The sequence below is a fragment of the Tachyglossus aculeatus genome, chromosome 10 (genome assembly GCF_015852505.1).
Source record: "Tachyglossus aculeatus isolate mTacAcu1 chromosome 10, mTacAcu1.pri, whole genome shotgun sequence".
Lineage (NCBI taxonomy): Eukaryota > Metazoa > Chordata > Mammalia > Monotremata > Tachyglossidae > Tachyglossus > Tachyglossus aculeatus.
The window spans coordinates 881,252-901,898 of NC_052075.1; the positions used below are offsets into that span (position 1 = coordinate 881,252).

Below are 20,647 nucleotides of genomic sequence, written 5' to 3' on the forward strand. Positions count from 1 at the left end.
CTGCTTTTTGTATCGTTAGATTGTACTCTCCCAAGCGTTTAGTTCAGTGCTCTGTACACAGTAAGCACTCAATAAATATGATTGATTGATTCATTGATTGCTGGCCTCAATGCCCCTCCTACGCAATTTCTCTAGACGGTAGGCTTGCTATGGACATAGACTGTGTCTGTTGCATTGTACTCTCCCAAGCGTTTAATACAGTGCTCTGCACATAGTAAGAGCTCCATAATACAACTGACTGACAAGAAATACTATCGATGGATTGACTAAGTGCTTACAGTGTGCAGAGGACTGTATTAAGCGCCTGGGAGAGTCCACTATGATAGAGTTGGTAGATATTTTCCCTGCCCACAAGGAGCTTACAGTCCAGAAGAGGAAGGAGCTGAGAAATGTAAGACAAACAGGAGGCTCACAGGAAATTTCCATTCCACCATTGGTCCTTCTGCCCACCTCAAGCGTATCAGGAAGCTTGAAAGAAAAGCGCACTTGTCCAGATTATCAAGAGGCTCTTAGGAAAATCTTATTCCACCCCAACTCCCAAGTCGATCAGAAGACAGCAGGAAAATTTCCCCCTGACCAGCCAATAAGGAGACTTGCAGGAAAATCCCATTTTCCTCCTATTCCCCCAGCCAATCAGGTGACTTGCAGGACATTTCCTCCCTCCGCCATCATCGGCAGCCTAATAATAATAATAATAATAATAATAATTATTATTATTATTATTATTATTATCATTATGGTACTTGTTAAGTGCTTACTATGTGCCAAGCACTGCTCTAAGCGCTGGGGAAGATACAAGTTAATCAAGTTGGACGCATCCCCCGTCTCCCATGGGGCTCACACTCTTAATCCCCATTTTACAGATGAGGTAACTGAGGCCCAGAGAAGTGACTTGCTCAAGGTAACACAGCAGGCATGTGGCAGAGCCGGAATTAGAACCCAGGTCCTTCTGATTCCCAGCCTCGTGCTCCATCCTCTAAGCCACGCTGTTTCCCTAATCCCAAGAGGAAGTCTGCAGGAAAATCCCTCCCCTTCCCTGCCAGCCGATCAAGAAGCTTTCGGGACCTCCCCCCGCACCATCCCGACAATCAGCAGAATTCCAGGAAAATCCCATCCATCCCAGCCAATCAAAAAGTTTTCAGGGTCCCTCTCCGCTTAGCCAATCAGGAGGGGGACAGAAAAATCCCCCCGGCCCGGGAGCAGTGACCGCTGGGGAAAGGAGGGCAGACCTTGGGCCCGGGCCGGACTCCAGCTTACACGGCTGCTTTCCCTGTTGCACAACCCAACAGAGGACACCGGACGTTTGTGCCACTGAATAACCGGACGGATGCAGAATTCCCACTTTGGACACAGAGAGACTGGTTCTGGAGATCTGGACTTGGCCTGGGAAAAATATCCCACAGATGAATGAGACCCCATGAATCGTTTAGACTGGGAGACCCATATGGGACTTACAGTCTAGACTGTAAGCTTGTTGTGGGCAGGGAGTGTCTAGTTATTGTTGCACTGTCCTCTTCCAAGCGGTGCTCTGCACAGAACGTGCTCAATAAATACGATTGAATGAATGAATGACAGGGACTGTGTCTGACCTGGTTATTTTGTGCTTAGCACAGTTCTCAACAAATGGTAAGCACGTAACAAATACGTCCCCTTTCTAGACTGTGAGCCTGTTGTTGGGTAGGGGCCATCTCTATATGCTGCTAACTTGTACTTCCCAAGCGCTTAGTACAGTGCTCTGCACACAGTAAGCGCTCAATAAATACGATTGAATTAATGAACAAATACCAGAACAATAGCCATTCCAAACCTCCAATACAGTGCACTGCACACAGTAGATACCCAGCATTGGGATCTGCACACAGTAGGCATCCAGTACAGTGCTCTCCCCACAGTAGGTCCGCAGACCAACACTTCATACACAGCAGGCACCAAGTACTGTGCTCTGCCCACAGCAGGCATCCTGGACAGTGCTCTGCACATAGTAGGCGTTCAGTACATACCATCGTTACGTTGTGCAAGGCTTTCCCTTTGTAAGCAGTGAGGGAATCTCAGAACCTTGAGCGGTTCCCCGATCGATCAATCAGTCTATGCTATCGCTCATCAGCAGAGGCTAATAATAATAGTAAGCACCAGGCACTGTACTAAGCACTGGGGTGGGTACAAGCAAATCAGGTTGGACACAGTCCCTGTCCCACAATGGGCTCACAGTCTTAATCCCCATTTTCCAGATGAGGGAACTGAGGCACAGAGAACTGAAGAGGCTTGCCCAGGGTCACACAGCAGACAAGTGATGAAGTGTTGATGACAATGAAGCAACCTGACATTGAGGATGAAGCCCGGGACTGGGAGTCGGAAGGTCATGGGGTCTAATCCCAACTCCTCAACTTGTTTGCTGTGTGATCTTGGTCAAGTCACTCAACTTCTCGGTGCCTCAGTGATCTCATCAGTAAAATGGGGACCGAGACCGTGAGCCCCATGTGGGTCAAGGGACTGTGTCCAACCCGATTTGCTTGTATCCACCCCAGAGCTTAGCACAGTGCCTGGCACATAGTAAGTGCTTAATAATAATAATAATAATGATGGCATTTGTTAAGCGCTTACTATGTGCAAAGCACTGTTCCAAGTGCTGGATAATGGTATTTAAGTGCTTACTCTGTGCCACACACTGTTCTAAGTGCTGGGGGAGATACAAGGTCATCAGCTTGTCACAGTCTTCATCCCCATTTTACAGATGAGGGAACTGAGGCCCAGAGAAGTGAAGTGCCTTGCCCAAAGTCACACAGCTGACAAGTGGCAGAGACGGGATTAGAACCTACGACCTCCGACTTCCAAAGCCGTGCTCTTTCCACTAAGCCACGCCGCTTCTCATAATGGCATTTATGAAGCGCTTACTATGTGCAAAGCACTGTTCCAAGCGCTGGGGAGGTTACAAGGTGATCAGGTTGTACCACGGGGGGCTCACAGTCTTAATCCCCATTTTACAGAGGAGGGAACTGAGACACAGAGAAGTGAAGTGACTTGCCCAGAGTCACACAGCTGACAACTGGCAGTGCTGGGATTTGAACTCCTGACCTCTGACTCCAAAGCCTAGGCTCTTTCCACTGAGCCACGCTGCTTCATACACACACCATCATCATTATTATTATTAAGTGGCAGAGCTGCAATTAGAACCCAGGTCCTTCTGACTCCCGGGCCTGGGCTCTAACCACTAAGCCATCCTGCTTCTCACGGGACACCAAGCTGGGTCTGGAGACCCCAGTCCCCCAGCCTCCCAAGCCCCTTCCCCTTGCCAACTTGTACTTCCCAAGCGCTTAGTACAGTGCTCTGCACACAGTAAGCGCTCAATAAATACGATTGATTGATTGATTGACTGAGGGAGCGAGTCCCAGGGGGCTAGAATCTCGACCCCACGGGGCCGTCCAACCCTTCTCTGAAATCTCCAGAGTGGAAGTGAGGCCAGTGTGATGAGCCGCCTCCTGCTAGATATTTTTGTTCTGTCATCAATCCGACCGAAACACAAAGCCATGTGCTGTCAAAACAAGATTTCGGCTTCTGAAAGGATGAAAGCTAAAATGCCAGCCTGTTCCGTGTTTGTCAGAGTTTTAAGGATTTATTAGCCTCTCAAACGAAAGGCAGTCGATTGAACTTTGTTTCCGTGCTAAGACGAGACGGAGTTCCTCGCTATTAAAGAGAGAAGCCGCGTGGCTCGGTGGAAAGAGCACAGGCTTTGGAGTCAGAGGTCATGGGTTCAAATCCCAGCTCCGCCAATTGTCAGCTGTGTGACTGGGGCAAGTCACAACTTCTCTATGCCTCAGTTACTTCATCTGTAAAATGGGGATTAAGACTGTGAGCCCCACGTGGGACAACCTAATCACCTTGTATCCCCCCAGCGCTTTGAACAGTGCTTTGCACATAGTAAGTGCTTAATAAATGCCATCATCATCATTATTATTAAAGAAATCATCATCCTCGATGGAATTAAAGAGTTACTCTGTGCTGGGCGCCTAATGTGCGCAGAGCACTGCACTAAGTGCTTGGGAGAGGACAATTAACGTCTGTCTCCCGGGCTAGACGGCAAGCTCATTGTGGGCATGGAATGTGTCTGCTTATCATTAATAATAATAATGATGGCATTTATTAAGCACTTAATATGTGCAAAGCACTGTTCTAAGTGGTCAGGTTGTCCCACATGGGGCTCACAATCTTCATCCCCATTTTCCAGATGAGGTAACTGAGGCCCAGAGAAGTGAAGCGACCTGCCCAAAGTCACACAGCTGACAAGTGGTGGAGCAGGGATTTGAACCCATGACCTCTTGACTCCAAAGCCCAGGCTCTGAGCCATGCTGCTTCTCCTTGCACTGTACTCACTGCACTCTCCCGAGCCCTTGGTACAGTGGTCTGCACACGGACAGCATTCAATAAATATGACTGAATGAATAGTGTACTCTCCCAAGTGCTTAGTACAGTGCTCTGCAAACAGTAAGCTCTTAATAAATACGATCGAACGATTGACGGTTACCGCCTTCCAGATGGGCTAAGGTACTGACAGGCGAGCCCGGGATGGGGGGGGGGGGGGCTGCGGGTGGGGGCCAGGATTCGGGGCGCCCTGGAAGTCGATACGGAAACCCGAGACTCCCGGGTGGGGTCGTGGCGAGGTCATCTGATCTATCATCATCATCAATCGTATTTATTGAGCGCTTACTATGTGCAGAGCACTGTACTAAGCGCTTATCTTAGTATCTTAGTATCTTGCCCCCTGCCTCCACGCAGGGGGCAAGGTGGGGGATCCACGCTGTTGTTAACCACTTGCAGGGAGGGGAGCAGGTTGTCCTTTCCCAACCCCTGGCCCCTGCTCAGGGAATCCCTGCTCCTTAACCTCTCCCGGCCCTTCCCACTGACCACGCCGTCGGTCTCCCCTATCCCTGGGAAAGGCGGCCGAGGCCGTCACAGAAAACCAGGCCCGGTGGGGACCGTGGGAGGGGTCACCGTGTCCAGCCCCCAATCTCCGGGCAGGAGACTTCACCTTCTAACTCGCCAAATTCCTCCTAGAAAGGCTTGTGCTCTCTGAGCTAAAATCCAAAGGCTTTTGTCAGACACCCCCTGACTGAGAACCTCACAATGATCTTGGCTACTTGATCCAATTCATTGCTAAGGAGGGAGAAGCGCGTACCTTGGTGGGAAGAGTATGGGCTTGGGAGCTGGAGGCTGTGGGTTTTAATCCCGGCTCCGCCGCTTGTCAGCTGGGTGAATTTGGGCAAGTCACTTCACTTCTCTGTGCCTCAGTTCCCTCATCTGTAAAATGGGGATTAAGATTGTGAGCCCCACGTGGGACAATCTGATCATCTTGTATCCACCCCAGTGTTTAAAACAGTGCTTTGCACATAGTAAGTGCTTAACAATTGCCATTATTATTATTAATTAATTAATTATTGTTGGAAAATTCTTATAATAATAACAATGGTGGTATTTTTTCAGTGCTTACTATCTGCCAAGCACTGTTCTAAGCTCTGAGGTAGATATAAGGTTATTATTATTACCTTACCTTATTACCTTATTATTATTACCTTGTATCTACCTCAGAGCTTAGAACAGGGCTTGGCAAATAGTAAGCGCTGAACAAATACCATCATTGCTATTATTATAAGAATTATCCAACACTCCTGACTCTCCCCTTTCCATCCCTGGCTCTCCTCTGGCGACCCGGCATGGACTTTCCAACATCCCTGACTGTCCCCTCTGCATCCCTCTCTCTCCCAAAATGACCTCCACGTGAACTCCTCCAAGGCTTTATTAAAAAGCAGAGCACCCTACTGGAAAGAGTTCAGCCCTGGGAGTCAGAGGACATTACGATGATGATGATGTTATTTGTTAGGTGTTTACTATGCGTCAAGCATTGTTCTAAGCGCTGGGGTAGATTCAAGCTAATCATATTAGACACAGTCCCTGTCCCACATGGGGCTCACAGTCTAAATCCCCATTTTACAGATGCAGGAACTGAGGCCCAGAGATGTGGAGTGACTTGCCCAAGGTCATGCAGCCAGGATCCGGGATCAGAACATAGCTCCATCTTCCTCTCAGGCCCATACTCTATCCACTAGTTCAAATCCCGGCTCCGCCACTCTCCTGCTGTGTGACCTTGGGCTAGTCGCTTCATTTCTCTGGGCCTCAGTTCCCTCATCGGCCTCAGTTCCCTCATCTGTAAAATGGATTGAGACCGTGAGCCCCACATGGGACAGGGACTGTGTCCAACCTGGATCTACTCCAGTGCTTAGTTCAGTGCCTGGGACGTAGTAAGCTCTCGACCAATACCATTTAAAAAACCAAAACCAAGCGGGACCTGCCGGCATTTCATTCTCGTCCAACTCAAGACTCACTGGGAACCATTTCCCATTCCCATCATACAGCTCTGCCAACAGGAAGGAGTTCTCCCTTCTTCCCAGTATCCCAGCGGCCGGATGGGATCGGAACCAGACCGCGTCCCTCTCTGTCCCGGACAACGTGTCCCGGCCTTCGCGGGCTGGGGCTGGCGGCCGGAAAACCCCAGGCTTGCGTGTTTACTTAAACATGTTTATTTGTAACCGTCGTACATGGTGTGTTACAGAAATTAATGGAAAATTTCTAAAAACGTTTCCGTCCTGTTGATTGCAGTTTACACAGAGTTAAAAATAACGTGTCCGTTACATGTACCCACAGTCTTCTGAGGTAAAGTTAAAGCCGGCGTAGAAACGGGCTCCGCCGCCCCCGCTCTCTCTCTCTCTCTCTCTCTCACTTGCTGTCTTTCTCTCTCTCTCTCTCTCGCTCATCTTCATTACAAAAATACGTCGGATTGGCAAAACCCAAACGAGCCCCCGAGCCACAGCAGGGCCATCTGGGAACGCACCGTCCCCGTTTCCGGGACGGTGGCATCTGAGGCTCTGAGGTGGCCACCTCCGCCGCCAAAATGAAATGTCAGAGACCAGCCGGGGACAATGGCTTGGGGGGGGGGGGCGGGGGTAGCCCCTGGTTTTCCAATTTTAAGTAGCGGATTCGGCACTGGTGATGGGCGGGGGCTGGTCGGGGGTCTGGGTGGGTGACCTTTGACCCCGGTCCCAAGCAGCTGTGTACTGTCTTCTCCCACCGGGCAGCATGGCTTGGTCCCGGAGGCCCGGGGGTCTCCAGCTCCAGCCTCTTTCGAGGCCGCTGACCGCTCCCCGAGATGCAGAAGCTGTTCCAGACCCCGGCCACAAAGCCCACCCAGCTGGCCCACCCCGATCCCATTCGGGAAGCGAGCCCCTCCCCTCTCTCTCTCTCAGGGAACCCGCCTTTCTCCCACTGGTACCTTGACGGGCCCGGGCCCGCCAAGCAGAAGCCCCAGAATCCCCTGGGACACGCACACCACAACCACCACAGCAGCATTGGCTAGAATGGAAGCTCCTTGAGGGCAGGGGTAATAACTACTGCCCCAACTGCCCTCCTGCAAGTGCTCAGTACAGTGCTCCGCACGCAGTAGACTGGAAGCTCCTCAAAGCCAGGGATCGTGTCTACTGCCCCGACTGTTTTCCCACCAGCGCTCAGTCCGGCGCTCTGCACACGGTAGACTGGAAGCTCCGTAAGGGCGGGATCGCATCTATCGACTCTATTGCCTTCTCCCAAGTGTTCAGTACAGTGCTCTGCACACCGTAGGCTGTGAACTCCTCGAAGGATGTGGTTGGGTCTACTGACTCTACCATCCTCGCCCAAGTGCTCAGCACAATGGTCCACCCATAGGAAGCGCTCAGTCCATCCCCCTGACTGACCGATGGAGAGAGAGAGTGTGTTGAAGGCTCGAAAATCATCCCGAAAGCTGCCCGCTGGCCACTCTGAGAGGGAAACCAGGGAGAAGCCGGTGGAAATGAAATTAGCACCACGGGTCAACGGGTCAACGGCATCACTGGGAACCCCCCAGCACCCTCTGACCCTTCTCCCCCCGGAGACGGAGCCCCGGGGGCCTCTCAAAGTCCACGGGAGCCGGGGCCCTTCCTGCCCCTCCACGGGACTCAGTCAGGGGGTCACCGTTATCGGCTATGATGGCCAGCCCATCGGTCGCTGCTCCGGCCTCACCCGCCCAAGGGCCCAGGTGCTGTGCTATGCACCGATCGATGGTGTGAACCGGGCACCTACCTTGTGCCCGGCACCGTCCTGGGCCCTGACCCCCAGCCCACCTTTTAGATACCAGGAGGAATCTCCCCCAGGCCCGGGGCTCTTTGACCGCTCCCTGGACCTCCTGGGACCAACTGAGCTGATCTTGGCGGAGTTGGCCTGCGGGCCCAAGGCAAATGGCTTCTCTGGGAAGGTGGCGGCCATCCCACCTACCCCTGCGCCACTGTCAACTCTGTGGCTCGTATCACCGGGAGTGAGGTCTGTCAACACCCACCTAGGGTGGCCTCCGCCCCTGGCTCCTCGGCATTGAGCAGCCTCGCACTTCCCGACTCCCTCCGACCGGGATCCGAGAGTTTCCAGACAGGGTGGAGGAAGCCCAAGATGGAGGCTCTCTGGCCCGCTGGCTCTCGTGGGCCCCCTCCCCGTGCCCCGCCCACCATGTGGGCAAAGCAAGATGGCATGGCCGGCCCCCTCCCGCGGCACGAACTTAGTGGCCTGGCCCTTAGTCTTCTCCACCCACGTCCTTGGTGGGCGGGAGACCCGTGTGGGCCATGTGTGACATCAAGTGCAGAACCATATTTCCAGAAAAGCGTTCTTTCCGGCACAGCCGCTTGAGGCCGGTTCCCTCCGAGTGTCCGGGCGGCCTGCGGCCGAGAGAGAGCTCCTTCTGGTTACGAGACGGGGAACCCACCTGAGGTTTCTGCAGGGCGGAAGAGGCTGAGGCGGGCACGATCCCGTCCCCCTGGGGCGTCAGGGGCTCCAGATCCACCGGCTGGGATGATTTGGCAGATGACCATTGGGCCACACGGGGCCCAGAGTTGGGGGTTGAAGGCTGGAGTGGAGGTCAGAGGCCGGAGCAGCGGGTTCAGCGGGAAACAGATGGCATCTCCCCCAGCCTGGGGGAGCTGAGAATTTCTGCCAATTCTGCTCCCGGGGTTGGGCTCCATGGCTGTCCTAGCCAAGGGGGTCAGTTGGTTCCCCAGGCAAAGGCCCCCTTGGCTGGAGGCAGGGTCTATAGTTGAACCTGGTCCCCAACCAGAGTAGAGGGAGGTGCCCAGGACCGGACACACACACACATACAGACACACACACACACACACGCACACACACGTGGGACTGACCATCCACTGGGCCAGAAGCAGGAGAGAGGGGGGACTCACGGCAGATCTGGCCTGAGGAGCTGGGGGAGAGGGATTAGGGTCCCAAGGATGGAAATGCAGATGGGTTATAGACGGCCACCTGGACTGGACTCCAAGCTGGCATGTGCACGGGGGTGTTGATAGTGGGATTTCCCAGCAGCCTCTGCTCCCTCCATGCCATGTCCACCACAGCCAGGGGGGAGGGGGCGGGAGGCTGAGTGAGAGGGCGTGGGAGAAGATAATGACCGATGGAGGTGTTCGGGTGTGGGAACATGTGGGAGTATGTGCGTGTGTGTGTGTATGCGTGTGTATGTGCTGTCAGGCCAACCGGGCATCTGCCTGCCAGGCTCCATGGAGGGGACAGGGGAGCGAGGGTCCATGGCAGAGGCCAGAGACCCCAAGTCCAGGCCAGAAGGCCCCCACACCGACCAGCCAGCACCAAAGCCTCTCCGTCAACCTGGTCATCTGCGCTTCGAGGGACTCAGGTTCCTGGTGGCAAAGAAGCAGGGTGAGAATGGGCCGGGCCAGCCTGGGTGACCAGAGTGTCGCCTAGCAGACAGAGCCCGGGCCTGGGGGGGTGGGGAGGGTGGGGTCACACAGCCCGGGTTCTCATCCTGCCTCTAGGGTGACCTCAGGCAAGTAGCTTAATAATCAATAATAATAGTAGCAACAACAACAATAATAATAATTATGGCATTTTTTAAGTGTTTACTATGTGCCAGGCACTGTACTAAGCGCTGGGGTGACTACCAGCCAATCAGGTTGGACACAGTCTCCGTTCCACGCGGGGCTCACAGTCTCAATCCCCATTTTACAGATGAGGTAACTGAGGCCCTGAGAAGTGAAGTGACTTGCCCAAGATCACACAACAGATAAGTGGTGGAGTCAGGATTTGCACCCATAACCTTCTTACTCCCAGGCCCGTGTTCTACCCACTAGGCCGTGCTACTTCACTTCTCTGGCCTTGGTTTTCTCACCTGGACACACCAAAGGGAATGTGCGCAGGCAGGTCGTGTGCAGCTCATAGCACTCGGGGAGGGAAAGCGGGGGGTGGCAGAGAGCCCACTGTTGGGTAGGGACCATATCTATATGTTGCCAACTTGTACTTCCCAAGCGCTTAGTACAGTGCTCTGCACGCAGTAAGTGCTCAATAAATACGATTGAATGAATGAATGGACTCTGTCCTCTGATGGGCCACAGTGTCCAACATCTTCAGGAGGAACTGGTGGGGGGAAACCATGCAGGGCACTGAACTCCCCCAGCCCCAAGGTCCCGAGGCCCCACCTCCTCTTTCTGGGCTGGCGGGGCAGGGCCCTGACCCCTGACCCCTGGGGATGCTTGGAGGGTGGTGGGCAGACAGGCCAGGGCAGAGCTTACATGCCAGCCTCAGCCGGATAACTCCCCGACAGCCACCATGGGGGAAGCCACTGTCCACCCCTCCTACGGTGCTGGCATTTGTGGGTGGCCCACCCTGCCCGCCCCAGGGCTGCCCACCCCGAGACTGCCCGCTCCACCTGCTCCTGGGTAGAACCAGCATCTTCCAGGTGGGCACAATTCTCGCTGAGACCAAGGGTGCAAGTGTCAGTCAATGTGGTGAGGGACCACAGGGCTTCATAATAATAATAATAATAATAATGGTATTTGTTAAGTGCTTACTATGTGCAAAGCACCGTTCTAAGCATTGGGGGGATACAAGGTGATCACGTTGTCCCACGTGGAGCTCACAGCCTTAATCCCCAGTTTACAGATAAGGTAACTGAGGCACCGAGAAGTTAAGTGACTTGCCCAAAGTCACACAGCTGACAATTGGTGGAGAGGGCATTTGAACCCGTGACCTCTGACTCCAAAGCCCGGGCTCTTTCCACTGAGCCACGCTGCTTCTCTATTTGTATGCACACACACACGTACACGAACACAACAGTGCAGCCCAGCGTGCAACACTGACCAGAAACAGAGACCGTGCTGAAGAGATGCGGGAGATGTGGGGAGATAAGGGGCGGGGAGATATGGGGAGGAGAGGAGGACAGAGGTAGGGAGAGGCAGGGAGAGAAGAGATGTGGGAAGAGGAGAAATGTGGGGAATGGAGAGATGTGGGGGAGATGCAGGAAGGGGAGAGGAGAGATGCAAGGAGAAGAGAGATGTGGGGACAGTAAGTGCTCAATAAATACTATTGAACGATTGACTGAAGGGAGGGAGGTGAGGAGGTGAGAGATGTGGGGAGCGCTGGGGAGAGAGGATTTGCGGGTTGGGGAAGAAGCAGGGGGCAGGCGGGGACCAGCCTAAGAAGGACGAGTGGAGGGACAGAAGTGACGGGCACCTACCCCGCCCTAAGCTGCCTTAGCTAGCCAGCTGGGACTCGTTGGTCTCTGCCCCGCCAAGTGGCCCCGGGGTATCCTCGTCCAGGGGCTCCTCACTGCCAGAGAGCGGAGTGGCGGTGGCCTGCTGACCAAGAACACGAGATCGGGGCTCTCCTCAGCCACAGGCCGCAGGAAGGCCCCCGGCTTGCCCTACCCCCGACCTGTGGATCCCCGGGCCGCCCATTGACCCCCACAACTCCATCCCCACGTGACCTTGGGAGCGGGTGGCCAGCAGGGACCCGGTACTCACGGCCTCCGGCCCCTCGCTCCGGCCGGTGCTCTCACAGTCCTCCTCGAACACGTCGTCCGCGGCCGCGTCGCTGGTGTGGGACGTGGACGATTTGGATGGAGAGCTCTGTCTGGGAGCAGGCGTGGGGGCTGCAGTGGAGGGAGGGGGAGAAATGCTGCAACGTCAACACCCCCACTGGATGGAAAACCCCATACTTTACTCCTCTTCCCAGATTATCTTTCTACAGAAACGTTCAGGGTATGTCACCCCCCTCCTCAAAAATCTCCAGTGGTTGCCATCCACCTCTGTAACTAACAAAAACTCCTCACTATTGGTTTTAAAGCTGTCCATCCCCTTGTCCCCTCCTACCTCACCTCCCTTCTCTCCTTCTCCATCCCAGCCCACACACCCGGCTCCTCTGGTGTTCTACCCTTCACACTGGGCCTCCCTCTCGCCTGTCACGCTGCCGACCCCTGGCCCATGTCTCGCTTCTGGCGTGGAACACCCTCCCTCCTCAAATCCGTCACTCAATCACACCTCCCCACTTCAAAGCCCTACTGAAGGCGCACCTCCAGCGGGCCTTCTCAGATTAAGCCCCACTTTTCCTCAGCTCCCACTCCCTTTTGTGTCACCATGACTCGCTCCCCTTGCTCTTCCCTCCTCTCCCCGCTCCACAGCACTTGTGTGTATATATAGCTATAACTCTATTTATACTGACACCTGTTTTATTTGTATTAATGTCTGTCTTCCCCCGCCTAGACTGAGCCTGAGTGAGCAGGGATTGTCTCTCTTTATTGCTGTATTGTACTTTCCAAGCACTTAGTACCATGCTCTGCACACAGCAAGCGCTCAGTAAATACGAATGAATGAATGAATTCACTGGATTCTAAGCTCCTCTGTTACAGGGAAAACTCCTTCTCTAGATTGTGAAATCTGCCACTAACTTCCCCCACTGGACTGTCAACTCCTTCCATGGATTGTAGACTACCCCACTGGATTGTCAACTGCTTCCCCCCCTGGCTCGTCAACTCTTGCACTGGACTGTCAACTCCTCCCCTGGATTGTCAACTCTCCCACTGGACTGTCGGTGTGTCGTCCTCCCACTCCCCGCACTGGACTGTCAACTCCTCCACTGGATTGGCAACTCCCCCACCGAATCAACTCCGCCATTCGATTGTCGACTCCTTCACTGGATTGTAAACTCCTACGCTGGATTATAAGGTCTCCCATGGGATAGTTAACTCCCCCATTGGATTGTAAACTGTCCCATGGGCTTGTGAGTTACCCCGGTGACCGCAGCAGGGCCAACCACCCGGCCCCTCACCCCCACCCCAGCCCCGGCCCCGGAGGGGGACGCACGGGAGTTGGTGGAGGGGGTGGTGGAGGTGACGGGCGTCAGGTTGAGCTGGGAGATGTCCAGGTCATCGCAGTCGTCGGGGTCGGTCAAGGCGGCGGGGTCGCCACCAGGGCTGGGGTAGCCGGAGAAGGCCTCTGAGGGGCCGCCGCCCAGGGCACACTGGTCCGGGGTGCGGGCTGGCACTGGCGGAGGCGGGGCCAGCTGGAGGGGGTCCCGGGGTGGCCCCCTGCCCGCCGTGGCTGACGGGGGTCCGGGCTGGGCGGGCTCCCCCGAGGGGGCCCCGGCGACGGCAGCGAGGGGGGCCGGGGACGCCGGAAACGCGGCGGCTGGCACAGGTGAGACAGTCTGCATGGGCATGAAGGCGGCAGGCGCGAACTGGCCGGCCCCGGGCGGCCACGGGGACCGGACAGGGGTGAAGAGCCCGGGCGGAGCCCAGGCCACGGGCTGACCCCCGGGCAGGACCTGAGCGACGGCCGGCGGCGTCCCCAGGACCGCGGCCTGCTGACCCCAGAAGGAGGGGAGGACCGGGCCCATGGCCACGTAACCTACGACGGCCGGAAGGGTCTGCTCAGCGTCGGGGAGGACCCCACCGGCCGGGGGGGCCTCCCCTCCCCACCACCGACCCAAGTCCCCTACGTCCGGGTGGCCAGAGACCCCTCTCCGGGGGCGGTCTGAGGAACCGAAGAATCCAGGACTTGCGCTTGGACCACCTCAGAGCCCCCAGCTCCAAAACACCTTCATCTAGGGAGCCTAGGGGTGTGTGCACCTTCCAATCTGGTTACCCACGGTCATAAGTTCGGGGCAGGGGGATCGGCCTAGTCCCTGGCTTACCGGTTAGAGAATCAGGGGGTCCCTCATTAGCAGGGGGACAACAGGGCCTAGTGGCAAGAGCCTGGGCTTGGGAATCAGAGAACATAAACTCTAACCCCAACTCTGCCACTTGTCTGCTGAGTGACCTTGGGCAAGTCCCTTTACTTCTCTGGGCCTTGGTTACCTCAGCTGCAAAATGGGAATTCAGCCTGAGCCCCACGTGGGGCAGGGACTGTGTCCAACTTGATTACCTTGTATCTACCTCAGTGCTTGGCACATAGTGAATGCTTAACATAAATAACGTGGGAAGCAGCACGGCATAGTGGCTAGAGCCTTGGGAGTCAGAGGACGTGTGTTCTAATCCCAGCTCTGCCATTTGTCTGCTGTGACACCTTGGGCAAGTCCCTTCACTTCTCTGGGCCTCAGTTACCTCAGCTGTAAAATGGGGATTGACTATGAGCCCCATGTGGGACAGGGGCTGTGTCCATCTACCTCGGGGCTTAGAACAGTGCTTTGGCTTAACAAACCTTGTCTTGTCTTACGCCCTCGAGTTGTCGCCGACCCATAGCGACTCCATCACTATTATTAGTGAGGATGGCACTGTCCTGTGGTGACCGATTTCCTGCCACCCCCTCACCCCGGGGCTGGAGGAAGATGGGATTCCCACTATTTGCTGTGACTCCACCATGGCTCCGACCCCCTCCCTAGGCTGCATCTCCAGCTTGCTCGCCCCCGTCAGTCCGCCCTGTCCCGTCCCTGGCCACTCTCCCACCGTCGCTCCGGCCCGCGGCTCCGTTACCTGAGGGAAGGGCAGAGGAGCCGAAGGGGCCGGAGCCCAGAGTGTCCACCCCGGTGGCCGGCAAGGTCTGGGAGGAAGTGGGGGTGAAGGCGTCTCCGGGGGTCACGGGAGTCTGAGGTGGACAAGAGAGCGGATGAAGGCCTAGGCCCCTGGCCCACCTTCGATGGGCCTGGGACCTGGGTGTTCCCCTGCCTGTTTCCCTGCAAGAGTCCAGCAGGAGTGGGAAGTGGCCTTGCCTAATAGTTGGAGCCCAGGCCTGCGAGTCAGAAGGACCTGGGTTCTAATCCCCTCTCCTCCACGTGTCTGCTGTGTGACCCCGGGCAAGTCACTTCATTTCTCTGGGCCTCAAGTTACCTCATCTGGAAAATGGGGATTTTAGCCCAGTGTGGGACAGGGATTGTATCCAACCTGATTACCTTGCATCCACCCCAGTGCTTGACATATAATAAATGCCTAACGAGTTCATATATATATATATATATATATATCATCATCATCATCAATCGTATTTATTGAGCGCTTACTATGTGCAGAGCACTGTACTAAGCGCTTGGGAAGTACAAATTGGCAACATATAGAGACAGTCCCTACCCAACAACGGGCTCACAGTCTAGAAGATATATATATATATATATGCATATGTATAACCCCTGCTCCACCGCTTGTCTGCTGTGTGACCTTGGGAAGGTCACTTCATTTCTCTGGGCCTCATTTACCTCATCTGTAAATTGGGGATTAAGACTGTGAGTCCATCGTGGGACAGGGACTGTGTCCAACCTGTTTATTTACCCTAGTGCTTAGTACACAGTGCCTGTGTAAGTTCGTTATGGGCAGGGAATGTGCCTGTTTATTGTTATAGTGTATTCTCCCAAGCGCTTAGTACAGTATTTTGCTCACAGTAAGCGCTCAATAAATACGATTGAATAAATGATTGAATGAATGAAGCGCTTAATAAATAACATAAAACAATAAAGTGGGGGGTACGGGGCTCCCGGCTCTTCTTCCCCCACCCCTCTAGGTCATCTTCTCTGGGGATTGCCTGACCTGTGCCCACCCGGGAGCCTGTAGTGTCGTAATGGGGTACCCCCCCTCCCCACAAGAGAGGGTTATCGGGGCTCGGAGCCCCCTTAGCCTGGGAATAACAAGTGCTAATGGGCGCTCAGAGGGAGAAGGGGTGTTCAGAAGGGTACAGTGTGCAAACCGGGAAGGAGATGGGTGCGTGCACACTGCTAAACAATATGTGTACACTAGGCAAATTGGCACTATTTAGTGGAGGGTGCCTCTGGGCACTTGGATACGCCTGTGATAAGTGGACAATATGCAAATTGGGCCTGTGGGGAAGGGCTTGACACTGGGCCACCCGTCTGCCCCGGGCCATCAGTCAAGCGGTTCGGGCCAGAAACTGGTCCCCCGGGGCCTCGAATGGGCAGGCTATGATTCCCGGCACGCATCCTGGGGAACAGGAGGAGAGAGGAGATTTCCCTGTGAGGCGCCGGGCCCCCCTGACTGGCTTGGGCCCAGGGCGGTGGGAGTGGGGCAGTGGACGAGGACGGGGAGAGGCGGGAACATACCGGGGGAGAGGTGATGTCCGGCGGGGTGGACATGTCCCCGAAGAGCTCCAGCCGCGTCACGGCCTGCAAGGAAGAAGTTCGCAATGGGGTGACTGGGCAGCTACTGGGACTCCATGATGCCGAGAAGGCCCATCCCACCCTCGTAGTCATCCCACACCTTGACACATCCCTGACTCTCCCCCAGTAATTCAGTGTAGACCATCCCATACCCCTGGCTCTCTGCCCTCTGTCCCCTGACTCTTCCCCAGTGACCCGCATGGACCGTGCAACTCTCCCCTCAGCATATCTGACTCCCCCAGGGATCCAGCTGGGTGGTAAGGGCTGCTTCTACAGGAGAAAGCTTTTTCTAGAGGAGATCTCTACCTCTCATTTCTGTTCAACCACCACCAGGACCACTCGGGGCTTTCCCGCCAAACACCCACAGCCCCCATTCTCCCTAAATCGGGGAACAGGCTCGGGGTCCATAGCAGACCTGGCTCTCCGACCTGGAAACCAAGTTCATAATTCCCTCCTCCAATTCCCATTTCCAGTGCAGACATTCCCCCCATCCTTTACCCAATGCCGTAAATAGAATTGATGGCCTAATTTTCTCCTGGAGCACAGCTTTGAAAATAACCTTCATTTCTGAAACGTCTATTTTCACATATTTTTCTCTCCCCCGAAGATTTCCATCCATTTTCATTAAAACCTCGACAAAGTAGAGGTGGGAGGGCCGGGCACACTGTTGTTCTGATTTGCACCTTAGTTAATTAACTTCTACCTCAAAGGAAATCCTCAAACCCTAAAGATTCAAAGCGATGGGAAGGAAGCGGGGTGGTGGAGGGGAGGTCTCGGAGGCTGAAGACCCCAGACTGGAGTGAGTCGTCTTTTCAGAGGACCACTGAAATTTAATAAACACAATTCCTCCCATCGGTGTCGCTGCAATAAGCCACCTGAACACACCTAGGGACCTCATTCTTTGCCTCCGATGGCTGTCTCCTTATACTGTACCAGGTGCGGCGTGTTTGTGGGCAAGTCATTTCCTTTCCCTGGGCCTCAGTTTACTCAACTGCAAAGTGGGGGTTCACTGCCTATTCTCCCTCCCTTTTAGCCTGTATCTGACCAGATTACCTTTTATCGCTCCCGGGGCTTAGCACATAGTAAGTGTTTAACTAGGACCTTGACTATTACGATCATCATTTGAGGGGTACTTCATTCGTATACTGCTCTCCCTGTATTCCTCATATCTCCATCACGTACCCATTTCATGTCCCTGTATGCTCATAATAATAATAATAGTAATAACAATGCTGGTAGTTTAGACTGTGAGCCCACTGTTGGGTAGGGACTGTCTCTATATGTTGCCAACTTGTACTTCCCAAGCACTTAGTACAGTGCTCTGCACACAGTAAGCGCTCAACAAATACGATTGATTGATTGATTTGTTAAGTGCTTACTATAATAATAATAATGGTATTTGTTAAGCGCTTACTATGTGTCAAGCACTATTCTAAGTGCTGGGGTAGATAGAAGGTAATCAGGCTGCCCCACGTGGGGCTCACAGTCTTCATCCCCATTTTACAGATGAGGTTACTGAGGCACAGAGAAGTGAAGTGACTTGCCCAAGGTCACACAGCTGACAAGTGGCGGAGTCAGGATTAATAATAATAATAATAATGGTATTTGTTAAGCGCTTACTATGTGCAAAGCACTGTTCTAAGCGCTGTGGAGGTTACAAGGTGATCAGGTTGTCCCACAGGGGGCTCACAGTTTTAATCCCCATTTTCCAGATGAGGTAACTGAGGCACAGAGAAGTGAAGTGACTTGCCCAAAGTCACACAGCTGACAGTTGGCGGAGCTGGGATTTGAACCCACGTCCTCTGACTCCCAAGCCCGGGCTCTTTCCACTGAGTCATGCTGCTTCTACTACCGCTACCACTAATTGATTGGCTGATTGATACTTGTCATGTACTTGTCACTCATCCATCACAATACATAGTTACAGAGAAGCAACGTGGTCTAGTGAAAAGATCCCAGGACTGGAAGCCAGAAGAGATGGGTTCTAATCCCGGCTCGCCACACGTCTGCTGTGTGAACTTGGGTGAGTCACTTTACCTCCCTGTGCCTCAGAGGCCTCATCTTTTCAATGGAGCTTAAATAGTCATTCTCCCTCGCTTTTAGACTGTGAGCCCCATTTGGGACAGAGACTGTGTCTGATCTGAATATCTTGCGACTATCCCAGCATGTAGCACAATGCTTTGCACATAGTAAGTGCTTAACTTAGAAGCAGCACTGCTCAGTGGAAAGAGCAAGTGGAGTCAGAGGTGATGGGTTCAAATCCCAGCTTTGCCACTTGTCAGCTGTGTGACTTTGGGCAAGTCACTTCACTTCTCTGGGCCTCAGTTCCCTCATCTGTAAAATGGGGATGAAGACTGTGAGCCCCCCGTGGGACAACCTGATCACCTTGTAGCCTCCCCAGTGCTTAGAACGGTGCTTTGCACATAGTAAGCGCTTAATAAATGCCATTATTATTATTATTATTAACAGATGCCACCAAGATTATTATTATTATCATTGCTATTATTACTAAAAGTCACCCGGAGACACAGAAGCTGATACGTTCGCCATTGATTCTTAACCGTAAGTTCATTATGGGCAGGGAAAGTGCCCAACTGTGTTGTACTGTACTGTCCCAAGCGCTTAGTACAGTGCTCTGCTCATTGTGGCCAGGGAATGTGTCTGTTTACTGTTATATCGTGCTCTCCCAACTGCTTAGTACACTGCTCTGCACTCAATCAGCACTCGATAAATTCCACTGATTGATCGATGGATTGAGCGAAGACAGAGAGAGGCAGGGGGTACTTACTACTGAGAGCTCACCTCCTCCAGGAGGCCTTCCCAGACTGAGCCCCCTCCTTCCTTTCCCCCTCCTCCCCCTCCCCATCTCCCCACCTTACCTCCTTCTCCTCCCCACAGCACCTGTATATATGTTTGTACATATTTATTACTCCATTTATTTATTTATTTTACTTGTACATATTTATTCTATTTATTTTATTTTGTTAATATGTTTTGTTTTGTTGTCTGTCTCCCCCTTCTAGACTGTGAGCCCACTGTTGGGTAGGGACCATCTCTATATGTTGCCAACTTGTACTTCCCAAGTGCTTAGTACAGTGCTCTGCACACAGTAAGTGCTCAATAAATACGATTGAATGAATGAATGAATGAACTTACACTTACAGGTTGGCTTTTTGGCACATCATAAATGCCTTCTTTCTTCTGGCTGGTCGGGACCTGGACAGCAGGGAGGAAATCAGAGTCCGAGGGTCCGGGTTCCAGCCCGGCCCCGTCTCTCCGGCTCCTTCCAAAGCCTCTCCGCCCCGGCAGGCCGCTCGCTGCGTCCTCCGATCGGAAGCTTCCCCTGTTCCCACAGCTCTCCCAATGGATTGTCCGCTCCCTGCTCCCACTGCCACCAGCTCGCCCTTTCCGTTTCCCTTCCTCCCTCATTCTCGCCGCCATCCTCACCCGCACTGAATCATTATTTTGTCACTTAATGATGACTGCCTCCCCTAGTAGACTGTAAGGGTGGGGGGTTGCATTTTTGACTACTGTCTTTTCCCCAATGCACAGCACAGCATGCTGCCCACAAGGAGGCAATCAGTACAGCGCTCTGCACACAGGAGGCACCCAATACTGGCCTAGTGGAGAGAACATGGGAGTCAGAAGGTCCTGGGTTCTAACCCTGGCTCCACTTGTCTGCTGGGGGACCTTGGGCCAGTCACTTCATTTCTCCGGGCCTCAGTTCCCTCATCTGTAAAATGGGGATGAAGATGGTGAGCCCCATGTGGGACAGGGACTGTGCCCAACCTGATTAACTTATATCTGATGCAGTACTTAGTACAGTGCCTGGCACATAGTAAGCACTTAACAAATAGCATAAAACCAACAAGAGGCACTCAGTACAGTGCTCTACACACAATAGGCACCCAACACAACGCTCTACACCCAGTTGGGCACCTACTGGGTGTCCAACACAGTGCCCTACACACAGTTGGCACCCAATGCAATGCACACAGGGGGGGCCCAGTCCTTTCTGGCACTGTAAAGTTTAAAAGACATACATTTTTCACATCAAATTAAAAGGGCTCAGTTTCCCCTGCCACTTCTCCCTGCCTCCTCACTTCCTCCAACTCACAGGGGTCGAAGTATATGATGAGCAGGCTGGTGGGCGGAACCGAGACCCCCTGGCCGCCTCAGTGGGATCAGAAAGACCCCCGCCCCCAACAGC

General features: G+C 53.8%; 1 protein-coding gene across 1 annotated transcript in view; it reads right to left on the reverse strand.

Annotated features, from left to right (window-relative positions):
* Positions 1–6,553: 6,553 nt before the first annotated feature.
* Positions 6,554–20,647, reverse strand: part of DAB1 (DAB adaptor protein 1) — a 71,008-nt gene continuing 56,914 nt past the window's right edge. Inside the window, exons 9-15 of the mRNA XM_038753216.1 lie at positions 19,594–19,653; positions 16,381–16,443; positions 14,810–14,921; positions 13,203–13,745; positions 11,865–11,992; positions 11,579–11,696; positions 6,554–9,746 (exon numbers count right to left, since the gene is read on the reverse strand). Coding sequence (XP_038609144.1) covers positions 11,595–11,696; positions 11,865–11,992; positions 13,203–13,745; positions 14,810–14,921; positions 16,381–16,443; positions 19,594–19,653 — 1,008 coding nt within the window. The 3' untranslated portion in view covers positions 6,554–9,746; positions 11,579–11,594. The remainder of the gene's footprint in view (positions 9,747–11,578; positions 11,697–11,864; positions 11,993–13,202; positions 13,746–14,809; positions 14,922–16,380; positions 16,444–19,593; positions 19,654–20,647) is intronic.